At 38.5% G+C, this 13,406-nt stretch overlaps 1 protein-coding gene across 3 annotated transcripts in view; it reads right to left on the bottom strand.

Annotated features, from left to right (window-relative positions):
* The window catches only part of esrp1.L (epithelial splicing regulatory protein 1 L homeolog), a 52,185-nt gene that overhangs the window by 27,085 nt on the left and 11,694 nt on the right, over positions 1-13,406 (bottom strand). For all 3 annotated transcript variants that reach the window (XM_018266214.2, XM_018266213.2, NM_001086055.1), the window contains 1 exon segment: positions 6,281-6,395. In XM_018266214.2, the coding sequence (XP_018121703.1) occupies positions 6,281-6,395 (115 nt within the window).

Below are 13,406 nucleotides of genomic sequence, written 5' to 3'. Positions count from 1 at the left end.
GGGAATCTTACGATTTTTCGGCCATCTGTCAGGAAATTGATCGGCCAGGTCAAAAAATCTTTGTTGGTCCCATTGCAATCTATGTTTGCAGGGCCAAGCAGGCAGCTCCCCTTTGTTTTCCTGGCAAATTGGTCTTTTTAGTTGATGGTAAATTGTACGATCGTATGATCGTTCTGAGAAGATCGTGCGCTCACGATAAGGCTCTGATCTTTTAAAAATCTCAACATCTATGGCCATCTTTAGGGGCAGATTTATCAAGGGTCAAATTGAAAAGTTTTTTTATGGTCAAAACTGTCAAATTCGACTAGGGTGTTTTATTTTCAAGATTAAACCACACTCTGGCCCTTTAAGAACTGAACTTTTTTTTGACTATTAACCACCTAAAAACCTGCCGAATTGCTGTTTAAGTCAATGGGAGACGTCCTGGGATCAACTTCGAGTTAAAAACAAAAAAAAAAAAATTTGTAAACAATTTCTGGGTCCTAAAGTCATGGGCCCCAGACAGGTGTTGTTGGGGCGCAATAGAATCAGAGTGATTGTGCTGTAGAAAGTAAAATCAAAGGGACATGGAATAAGAAGGGAAAAGTTCAGTTTAAAAATAGAGGATGAAATCACCCATAAAGTGCGATATAGCAAACACACGGAACTAACAAGGAACAAGTACATCCAGGATGTAGGAACTCCAGAGAAGCTAAATAGGAGGCTGATGAAAACAGGCATTATAGCCAAGGCAGAGAGCAAGCGTTATTAACACTTTCTGGCACGCACTCCGCTTCCCAATGACAAGAGGCGGCACTCAGCACCTAAGCATTTAGAACAGGTGTTAACAGCCGGAATAGAAATTTCTGAACTATGACTTCAAGCATCATTCCAAAAGGCAAACACTATCCGTGGGGGTGTTAGGGTTGTAGTTGGTGCTGCTGGATGCCCATGACTTAGGCTTGTTTGATTAGTATTCTGGCACAGAGCTGCTGTAATGCCTTCTACAGCCATCACACCCTTAGAGGTTTATTGTTCAATCTGTGCAAAAAAAAAAAAAAAAAAAAAAAGCGCTATTTGATTGATACTGGGTAATGGTTTTTAAAATATGAAATATCCGTCTAGTACATGGCATGATAAAATGTTCTAATAAGGTTGCTGGCAAAAAAAAAAAAAAAAGGTTCTGTCTGTGCAGATGGGAAAAAAAAAGCCAAGTGTCTAATTGCCCAAGGGGACATCAGCTCTAAATCTCACTATTTCTAAGATGGGGGATGGCGGGGACTGAAGGAGCTTTTTAAAGCCATTTATCCCCAGGCAATTCAAACAAACGATATAAGAATGTTGGTATTTCCCTGTTACAGGATATTTATGTCTGGGTTATCAGTTTCGCAAAAGTTTTTACGAAGGCCAGAAAAATCAGTCACTTAAAGGGATCCTGTCATCAGAAAACATGTTTTTTTTCAAAAGGCGTCAGTTAATAGTGCTACTCCAGCAGACTTCTGCACTGAAATCCATTTCTCAAAAGAGCAAACAGATTTTTTTATATTCAATTTTGAAATCTGACATGGGGCTAGACATTTTGTCAATTTCCCAGCTGCCCCTGGTCATGTGAGAAATGCTTTCTGGCAGGCTGCTGTTTTTCCTTCTCAACGTAACTGAATGTGTCTAAGTGGGACATGGGTTTTTACTATTGAGTGTTGTTCTTAGATCTACCAGGCAGCTGTTATCTTGTATTAGGGAGCTGTTATCTGGTTACCTTCCCATTGTTCTTTTGTTTGGCTGCTGGGGGGGGGGTGGAAGGGGGTGATATCACTCCAACTTGCAGTAAAGAGTGATTGATGGTTATCAGAGCACAAGTCACATGACTTGAGGCAGCTGGAAAATTGACAATATGTCTAGCCCCATGTCAGATTTCAAAATTGAATATAAAAAATATCTGTTTGCTCTTTTGAGAAATGGATTTCAGTGCAGAATTCTGCTGGAGCAGCACTATTAACTGATTCATATTGAAAAAGTGTTTTTTTCCCCCCCATGACAGTATACCTTTAAACAGTATATACTATTTCATACATTATCACATTCAATGTGTGATTGCCTAGCATCTGGATAGCTGTTAGCTATGGTCTTGTAGCTGACTACAAGGCGTTATTACCCACAAGTTGATGATGAACAATATATATCCGCCTAAAAAAAAAACACCACCACAACACTCTAGTGGCCCTTTGAAGGCACATTCCTGATCAAAAAGGCACTAGGTGAGCAATCTGTGTGGGCAGTGTAACTCAACAGACAAACCTATAGGAATAAGGAGTGTAAAAATGTAAAATGAACCCATTACTAAATTTCTAGATTAGATTTATGAATACATAACATAGTTGTAGGTATGGGACCTGTTACCCAGAATATGCCGGACCTAAGGTTATTTTCCTTAATTTGGATCACCATATAAGAAGTCTTCTAAAAATGATTTAAGCAATAAGATAGAATTATTTCTTTTTGGAGGCAAAAAACATTCCTCTCAGTTAGGTTCACGTACAAGGTACGGTTTCATTATTATTATTATTACAAAGGAAAATTAAATCATTTTTAAAGATTTTAATTATTTGATTAAAATAGAGTCTATGGAGTTGGCTCTCTGGATAACTATTTCCCAGATAACAGATCCAATACACACTTGTTTTAAACAGTCCTAGTGAACACTTCAAAGTGAACTAATACACATAGTGCAAAATCTTATGTTTAAGGACATTTACATCTCACAAAGGTCACAGTTAATCCCTGTATTATCCGCCATAAGAAAGGACATGGCTAGGGGTGTGTAGCAGCAGCATCACCCTAGGGCACAACCATACCATGACACCTGAAACACTCCAAAGCTTTAAAGGGGTTGTTCACCAACACTTTTTTCAGTTCAATGGTTTTCAGATGGTTCACCAGAAAGAGAGACTTTCAGTTACTTTTCATTTTTTATAGTTTTTCCAAAATCTAAGTTTAAAGGGGTTGTTCACGTTTAAGATAACTTTTAGTATGATGTAGAGAGTGATATTCTGAGATAATTTGCAAGTTGTTTTAATTTCTGATTATTGAAGGTTTTTGAGTTAGCTTTTTATTCAGCAGCTCTTCAATTGGCATTTTAAGCAATCTGGTAACTAGGGCACAAATTACCCTAGCAACCATGATTTGAATAAGAGACTGGAATACGAATAGATCAGTAGAAGGATCAGCAATAAAAACTAGCAATAACAATACATTTGTAGCCTTACAGAGCATTGTTTTTTTGTTTGTTTTTTTTTAGAAAGGGACAGCGATGCCCATTTGAAAGCTGCAAAGAATCTGAAGAAAAAAAACAAAAAACTAAAAAAAAAATGAAAACCAATTGAAAAGTTGTTTAGAATTGGTTGTCCTAGAACATACTAAAACTTACTTTAAATCACCCCTTTAGAGTTTAATGTTCCCATCTCTGGTGTTTGAGTCTGGCAGCTCAGAAATTCAGGTGCAGACGGTTACAATTTTGCAACATTAAGTTGATCCATTTCTCATCAGCATCTCTGGAGTATTAGCAACTATTGTATCAATTCTAACAGCAGCCGTTAATGAAACCCAGAGATTCTGCTCAGCAGGGACAAAGATAAGAAATGTAGGCAACTAAATATCAAATTAGAACAGTTAACAGGGTCAACGACCCCCACCCCCTGCCAGAGCTGCTTTAGAAAATGAAAAATGACACTTCAATATTAAACAAAAACAAAATTAGAAAAGAAAATAATTGGAAAAAGTCTCTGTGGAACTAAACCAATTGAACTTAAAAAAAAAAAAAAAAAAAAAAAAAAATATAATGGCACCTTTATGATCATTGCTGAACTGCTCCAGCAATAATGATCCATAGAAAATAGTTAACATAGAAAATTTGCATAAAACTGCTCCAGTATTAAATACATTAGAGACAATTGTAGTCATCACAGGTTACACAAGAGTAGTGGAGTCAAAGATATGTTTATTTGTGAAGTTCTGCATGAACCTGTAGAAATGTATAGAGACCAAAATCTCCAGAATATGTTGTTTATGCTATGCCTGTTGCTGATTGCCGGCTGTCCACTACCCTCTTCTGGCAAGTTGAACACTTTCTGCTTTAATGTGGATGGGTATTTTTGGCCAGCCCATTAGAGACCCCAGTAGCTACTGTAATGGCACTTGTTTTGCATATACTGCCTCTCCGTTATAGAACTATTCCTAGCAAGTTCATAAAAAAAAAAAAAACTTTCCTTATCTGCCATTAGCTTCTAACTGTATGTAAATTATAGAAAGACATCTTGCATGAAATCAGTGGAGTAAACAAGCGTTCCACTGTAGAGCAAAATATAAGTAAACTCAATGGCAAATATGGCAGTTTCCCACCAGAATACTGGTAGCAAAATACAAAAAAAATAGTCTTGTTTTTTCAATTAATTGAAGTTAATATGAGTTAATATGAGCTAATATTGCACTCGAATTTATTCTGAAACAGAAAATACTGTTGGAATGATCAATAAGCACAGGCTGTATAATACAAACATAACCGACAGGTGAAAGTTTTTTTTCCTCTCTCTAGTAAGTGAAATATGTCATGCGGAATAAAGACCTTTATGCCAGTTTGTTCTTTGGAACTATGTAGGGAGGCAGTGAAAGAAAGGAGGATATAAGATCCAGGATAGGTCAACATAAGGCAAGAATCAACAGAGGAGTGGCAGGGCAGGACTCGTGCTGCAGGTGCACAAAGGAAAACAGCTCTCAGCCAAAGCTACTGATATTTTTTTTTCCAAGAAACAAATGTCAAGTCAAACACATTGCTCTTGGTGGGTAGCAATTGTCCTAAAAAGGCAAAGATATTGTGGCTGAATTTATCTACAAGTCCTAAATTACTGGCGAAACTTTCTGTCTTGGTTTTATTAACGAACAGCATAAATCAGTTCCCAAGGCTTATTTCAGGCTATAAAGTGGTGTTTAAACCAGCAAGTCCCTTCCCCAAAGAACTTACTATTTAGTTCTAATTACATGACACAGTCAGCATAAATACTTATTCAACAAGGCATTCCTGCTATATCTTTCTGGCTGTAGCTTTTACATTCACTTAATGAGATAAAATAATTTCTTCCATCAAACTAATAAAATAGTATACCTTCACCAATAAAGCTTCCAGTACACTCAGTACCTTATGTTCACTCTACATAAATAGTGGTTACTCTTTACCTGCAATCCACAACATCCCCAGTATCCCTTAAAGCTCACAGTGTTTGTGCATGAAAGAAGCACAATAAGACTGTACATGAAAGTTCCATGTATCGGCATAATGAGATTTTCCATTTTCTTATGTGCAGGAGTGAACTCTGCACAGTGACTGCCACATGGTATTGTGGGTCATAAATGACATAAAAACTGTGTGTTCTAAATGCCATCAAGAGAGCTGTAGCCTGCCACTTGGGGATTTATACCAAACAAAGACTAAAAAGCAACAAGGAATGGATCAATGGGACCAGACAAGCAACATGGTTAATGGACACCTCCAAATAAGGGTCTTAAGGAGTTCATCAGACCAGCATGTCCATTTACATGCCATTAAGCAGGCCAAACACACAAATTAGTTCAGTAACTAGCAACATTGCTTTGGTATTGTAGACATGTGACCATGTTAGCATAGTAGTGCCCCCTCCCCATAAATACATTTTTTTGGAAAAAAAAAAGAAATGTACATTTTAAAAATGAATGTGTATTTGGGTCTTTCCAACCTCCCGTGATTATTAGTTAAACCCAATGTAACAAACTAGTAATTTAGAAAGTTACAGATCTGGCTTTTTGAGCTAATACTGGGGAAAGGAGTAGAAATAAACATATTTTTATTAAAACTGTAAAAAAAAAAAAAAAAAAAAGATAGAAAAGCAATTCTAGTTATTTGTGGTATACCGTTTCAAAATGTTTTTTTTTAGTGAGGTGAATAAGCTGACTAGGGCACAGACAAATCAGAAATTTAGATTTAAAATGGGGGTTGTACTGTAACATATAAGCAGTGCTGATAAGTAAGCTCAAGACGTCTTATTTTCTTAATTTACACAGGTGCTTATATAGAGCATTACTGCTGTTCCCTGGAACCAACCACAAGCACAGAAAATAGAAGTTAATGAAAAGTCGTTATTTCTGGTGAACTACCTGAAACCAAGTGAACTGAAAAAAAAGTGTTGGAAGAAAAACAACCCCTTTAAAGCACTTAACCTGAAGCCTCCAGTCTTAAGCAGCCAAAACATAAATGCAGCACCTCTTAAAAGGATACAGCTCGCCATTGCATGTACATCCAACTCATTTATATCGCTCGATCCAGGGCAGCACTTCATGAATTCTTTTCGCAGATCAAAAAAGGAGTAGAAGCATTCTGGGAGCAATATATTCTGTTGAGTAAAACAAAGAAACCGTTACACCACATTATACAGAGAAATTCAATTTATGGACATAGCAAAAAAAAAAAAAAAAGGGGTGAGAAATCTCCTCCTGCACGGGGGAGATTTTTTATAAAATTTAATAAACATCACACCATAAGTAAACAGACACATTAGCCTAGTTCACAGCCTCAAGAATATTATGCAGGGCCGGATTTACATAGCAAACGTCCCTAGGCTCACTGTTGTTCGTTGCTCATCCCCTCCCTTTTATTCAATCAAATTTTATCTCCTGCGCCTCCCCAGTGTTCCTGAACCAATGTGGGTGTGGTTGGGCAGCATGCGCCCCCTAAAATACTGCCGCCCACGGCTTGGGCCTTGGTGGCGTCTCCAAAAATCCGGGCTGGAGATGTACATATTAGAGGGGTCTTGGTTAATTCTTTCCAGTCAACAACACTGGTTTGCCTTAAGTAAAGACAACAGATGTAAGTGATGCATACTCTTGTTTAGTTTTTGCATTTAGGCAAGTGTTTGTACACTGTTCAGAGGGATTACATTCCCTGTATTGCTACTAAATGCTAGATGATGGGTGGCATGTAATCCTCCCAACACACACTGCTTAAGAGGGCTCACCAACAAAATGGGCTAATCATTCACTAAAGACCTGTGCACTGACAGCATGTATGCTGCTCTCTTAGAAAGCCCCACGATTCACCAGCCAAAGGTTTACTGGAATGGCATTAGGTATATTCCAGCCAGAGAAGTGCCTTGTTTGCACACACCAGGGTCCTTATAAACCATTACTGTAACCAGAGGTAATAGGCACCTTGGGTACAGCCACATACTAACTAGTAGGATACAAGGGTGTAAAGTTGCTGTAGCAGCAAGTTGAGATGGCACCACCACGTAGAGGAGTAATTCTGACAAATCCACATTTGAAAAGTTATGGAACTGGGGGGGTAGGGAGTAAAAAAAAAAAAAAAAAAAAAAAAAAAAAAAAATCACAGGGTTGGAAACAAGCTTTTGTCTTGTCCTTTAACATGCTTTTGCTTAAATCCATTTTTTTTAGCTTCAACACCTGCACAATTTATATTTACTGCACCAGAGAGTATTGTATAAAACATACAACAGATTATTGCACTCATTACAGGGACACTATGTGAAAGACAAACAAATAGGAATGGGATACCTATTAAAGGGGTGGTTCATCTTTAAATTAACTGTTTGATAAAGTATGATGTAGAGAGTATATTTGCAATTGGTTTTCATTTTTTATTATTTGTGGCTTTTGAGAAATTTAGCTTTTTATTCAGCAGCTCTCCAGTCTGCTATTTCAGCAATCTGGTTGCTAGTGTCCAAATTACCCAAGCAAACATGCATTTATTTGAATAAGAGACTGGAATATGAATACGAGAGGGACTGAACAGAAAGATTAGTAAAAACAATGTAGCAAGAACAATAAATGTTTAGCCTTACAGAGCATTTGTTTTAGATTTGAAAGCTGGAAAGAGTCAGAAGAAAAAGGCAAATAATTAAAAAACGATACAAAATTAAAAATGAAGACCAATTGAAAACCCGTTTCGAATTAGTCATTCTAGAACATACTTAATGTTAGTTTGAAGGTGAACCACCCCTTTAAGAGCAGTGGTACAAGGTGTTCTCTCTAAGGTAGAATCATATTAAGAACAGTATGTATAGACAGATTACAGCAGATGATTGACAGACATGGTTGTAAAGGAAAATGAGCTGGTCATTTTCCACATGCTGTGATCCTTGGTGCTTTTGTATGTACAGGTGCAGAGACAGCCAGGTGTTAAGGAGCATGGTGCAGCTGGTGGGCATTAAGAACATGAGAAAGGAAGGCGGGTGGGGTGCTCACCTTTAAAGTGTATTTAAATAAAAACATAAGTTATTTTATGAACCGGCCCTTTTTTAAAGCCCGCCCCCCAGCATTCAAACCTGAATGCCAATTAATCAGTGTTTAACTTCTATTGATTTATTCGCCAGAATAATTAAAGCAAAAATGTGATTGGTTGCCATAAGTGGTCAGGCTTGTCAATCTGTGTGTTACTTTATAAGTCCCATGGTCATGTAACCCATGGCCTTCCACGTCTCTATAGGTCTATGACCAAGAACAGAGGTCATTCAGTTGGTTAGACTTTAATCAGTCATACCATTACAGTTGACTTCTTTAAAAATGGTAACATGGTCTGCGAACATGCAGATATTACAGCTATGCCGCTCACCCAGAATATGGCTGCCTACGGTTAACTATTGCTCTGTCATGTCAACACATCATTTGAAAAAAAAAAAAAAAAATACATTTAAAAAAAATTAAAAAAAAAACACACTGCAATGATACATTTGGGCTGGGGGCAGAGCAACCTGAATTTGCGCAGCTTTAATTGCCTAGAAAGTTACCTAGATCACTTATCACAGGAATTAGAGTGCTCATTTTAGATAAGGACCCTACCTAGTACAAACAGGGGTCCTCAAGCAGCTTGTGATGGCCAGGGATTGCCGGATCAGAATTCTTGTCTTTCATTTGTATTATTGTGAATTTACTCACTCCACTCACTTTGTTTTAATTATTAGGTCTAAAGCTGGCCATAGACGCAAAGATCCGATCGTACGAATCAACGTACGATCGGACTTTCCCATCTCCCGACCTTCCACTAACCATTCAGATCAAAGTCTTTACCATTCCGATCAAATAAGAACAGATCACCCAATGTTCTGCGCCTGACAGCAATCGTACGATACTTATGTCTGACAACACTAGTGACAGTCTCCCTCTGAAAATCGTACGATCGGCAATACACGCAGAGATATTATCGGCAGGCGACAGAAATTTTCTAACCTGTCCGATCGACCAAACGACCAATCTCCGACGGACGAAAAATGTCGGGACTCTCCACACACGGTCCGAAAATCGTACGAATCCACGATTCGTATGATCGGATCTTTGCGTCTATGGCCAGCTTAAGGCTACAGGCTGTTCCAGAATCCATAGCAACTGTTATTAGCCAACTCATATGTATGTGGTAAAGTTAGTCAAAACGACATTTACAGACAAAAAGATCAAAATAAAAAGTATGCCGAATTATTTCTCTTTTGGGAAACCTTACTCGCTTTGCAAAGCAGGAGCAAAACAAAGTTTGTTGTGCGCACAGAATATCCTTCTGCTCTGTGTTTGCACAGATTCATAGGATAGGGCACTGCTATAATACTAGCAGCCCGAGACACACACACACCACATTCTTTATTCCCAAACTTTGTTATGGCGATTATGCTTTGTTATGCTTTTGTCAGCTGCTACTACAGTCTATGGAGAATAAAATCAGCAAAGGCAAGCGATATGACAGCACATACAACAAGTTATGTCCTAATTTTAAATTACTTGTATCAATACAAATGGAATGTGAACCCGATTAAGACATTCTATACAGGAGACAGGGCCTAACACAGGTGAAAAGGATCAAGGCAGACATTGTCCGAGACATAAACCTTTATCCCCTTCATTCAAAATATATTGAACACACTCAGCAAATGGTCTTTAGGCCAGAGAACCAGCTGCTTTGCACACACATTAACAGTACAATATGGACACTCTGATGCCATACTTTCTACTTACATCAGTACATGACTATCTACGAGCCAACGGCTCAATTATTTAACCTACAGGTTCTTACACACGCAAACCACTGCTTTCTCTTTAAGCAGGTCTCACTCCGTTGCCTGTCTGTTAGGAAAGCGCAGGCCATCATTGGAGTGTGACAGTCATATAACAGAAAAACATTCCTGCCGCAGAGTGCCATATTTCATAGGGAGAACCTCTGTAACCTACATTAAGAAATGGCCGAATAAAACAAGAGAAGAAAAACAAGCGCACAGGAACAGAAAACAGGTTCTACTTGTTATTATGTTATTCTGTAGTTTTCTTATTTGTAGCATTTGCTTGCACAGCAGTTGTAAAAGACCCATTATGTTCATTTTACAAGGTTCACCTAAAAATAAACAGTTGTATGCAACAGTAATCTAGTACTGTGGCACGGGTGGAGAATTTTGTTAACTGGAGTGGGATTGCAAACCACCTGCTGCAACCTCAAAGTTACATGCAAAGTTATTTAGGCTGCTATTGTTTATCAGTGTGGTTGTTGGGTCTTTGTTTATATAGCAATATGCAACAGGTCAAACCCACGGCACTTATTAAACAGCCAACCAGAAACAGATAATCTATGGTGAAGGCACTATGGCAATTTATAGCATATGGCATTTAAAGGGTTAAAAGTTACAGCTTGAGAGTTTCTGCTGAGTTTATCCATACATGCCACACAAAAGCCAAGATTATACAATTTTAATAAAGCTCTCGTTATTTCTCTCGCTCTCATATCTATTAATATCATCCATGTGATTGTGGTTTGCATTAGGGTTAACACCCTAAAAAGAGCCTTATAAATGCTTTTAAGTGCTAATTAAATAGCCACGAGAATAATGGACTAAACAAACCAAGCCCTTCACTTTTAGGTCTTGCATAAGAATACATTTTTAAATGAAAGGTCTGAATATCCATGCAAGACCCCAGATTTGTTTCCTTTAACATAATCATCAAGCTGAGACGCTCAAGGGGAAAAAATCCCTGTAGCAATGCAAACAATGTTTTTCAGACACAATATTGGGCCGCTGTGGTGTGGTCTGAACATTGACAATAGTCAAGTTATCGTTATTAAAGGAACAGTAACACTAAAACAAGTAAGTGTTTTAAAGGAATGACAATTTAATGTACTGTTGCCCTGCACTGGTAAAAGTGGTGTGCTTGCTTCAGAAACACAACTATAGTTTATATAAACAAGCTGCTGTGTAGTCATGGGGGCAGCCATTCAAGCATATGGTACTCCATAGATAACAGATAAGTTCGGAAATCCCATTGTATACTACAGAGCTGATCTGTTATCTGCTGTGTATCCTGTGCCTTTTCTCCTTTTTCAGCCTTGAATGGCTGCCCCCATGGCTACACAGCAGCTTGTTTATATAAACTCTAGTAGTCTTTGTGAAGAAAACACACCAGTTTTACTAGTGCAGGGCAACACTACATTATATTGTCATTCCTTTAAAACCTTTTTCGCATTACTGTTCCTTTAACAGTAAAGCACATAAGCATTTTATTACAAATGTGGCAAAACAGGTAATTATGTCAGCTCTGTGCTGGCCTGTCACAAGGTCACTGATGGTGCAGTTACAATGTCACATAGTTGAGATACAATGACTGAACAACAAGTACCGGTAAATGGATGAGGTGTAGCACAATTTGAACTATGGTCTATTACAATTCTCTCGGTGGGTCTAGGCCTTATTGTGAGTACTCTACCCAGGACCGCCATCAGAAATCACAGGGCCCCATATGACAAAATTTCCTGGGCCCCCTGGGCTGTGCCCACCGCAAGCCCCACCTACAGGTCCGCCCACCCCACAGGTCTGCCCCCCACCACACAGAAAAAAAAAAAAAAAATATTGGTGGTAGGGTTCCCACATGTTAATAAAAAGATATTGGTGGTCAAAGCCCCCATAAAAAAAAACATTTGTGGCCAGGGCCCCCCCATTAAAAAATATTGGTGGCTAGGACCCCACATGAGAAAAAAAAATTGGTAGCCTGCCCCCCCCTACATTATAAGAAAATTGGTGGCCAGGGCCCCTTAAACGTCCATGCCTTCCCGAAGTCAGCAGCTCTCAGAAAGATGGGGGGCCCGGCTAATCAAGTAAGTGTGGTGTGGCCGGGCCCCCCTTACCCTCGGGCCCCCTACAACTCTCCCCCCTGTCCCCCCCTGATGGCGTACCCTATACAGAGTCTTATACACACAGTAAAGGAACAGAAACAATGCTTACTAGGACAATGGAAAGATTTGTGCTTACATTCCCCCTACATCAATTTTTAATTTGCAACCAGCTGAGTGTCGCCGAACTACAACTCTGACGCTGGGATAAGAATTTTAGTTCAGCAACAGCTGGAAATATACTGGTTGAAAAATCATAACTTATGGTTACAGTATTGATCAGTGAACAATGCCTTTTAAAACCCGACTTGGTTCAGTTTTTTCCCCCAGGAAAACGGTTGGATATAAATTCTAAGCACAACAGTATTCTAAAAAGTAATTTATTCTGTCCCGGTCCATGCAAAACCACTTTTACGAAGTCAATCCAAAAAGGAACAAGCCCTAACCTGCAATAATTACTAATCTGCATCTTTCCAACCAACTTGTTTCACGCAGCCCAAAGTCGCCTTTCAAGCTCTTCTACTTTTATAAAAGGAAAGGGTGGGCATGAAGCAGAGGGATGGAAAGTGAGAGGAAGCCCTTACTGTCATTTGGGGATTAGGTTCCTCTGCAAGGCTTTAGAATGTAGATTAGCACAATTTTCTATTTTTTGACATTTTGGGGTCACATACATAATAATCCTACATTTGGTTCAGACTGAACAAACAAATAGGTTGCTTCTTTTGAAATACCTGATCATTGAAAATACAGTGCGTGGCATTGCCCACTAGGCTCCTGTTCAGCGATCAGTTAATATAAAGGAATATTAGGATATGGATATCTGTTTGTTCATTGCTCATGTAGCACAAATAAAGAAATCTTTATTGTATTACGGAGGAATTTCTTTTGTTTGATGCACTGCTAGGTTGAACTCTTTTTAATTATATTAGACAAAGATGCACAACTTGGTGCATTATTATTTCCAAAGGTCAGGAATTCATAGCCCAAATATCATCAAATGATGTGAAAATCCTGGTTCTGTCTGCCAATGTTCTACTGGCCTGAACACTGGACTGTTCTAGAGGGGCAATTAAAAGCAAAAATTTATCTTTTTTTTACACCATCCACTTACTGATCCATCTGTACTGCTGTCTGATTTCAAGTCCCAGAGTATATTTTGTTTGACTATGAATTCTGCTACAAACTGTTTTAGCTCAGACACCCAGCAAATCATTCCAGGATATAACTATTCTGTGCATGGAAATATTCACAG

Source organism: Xenopus laevis, chromosome 6L (genome assembly GCF_017654675.1).
Source record: "Xenopus laevis strain J_2021 chromosome 6L, Xenopus_laevis_v10.1, whole genome shotgun sequence".
Taxonomy (NCBI): domain Eukaryota; kingdom Metazoa; phylum Chordata; class Amphibia; order Anura; family Pipidae; genus Xenopus; species Xenopus laevis.
Note: the sequence above shows the minus strand (reverse complement) of the source record. Positions and strands in the feature narration are given on the sequence as shown.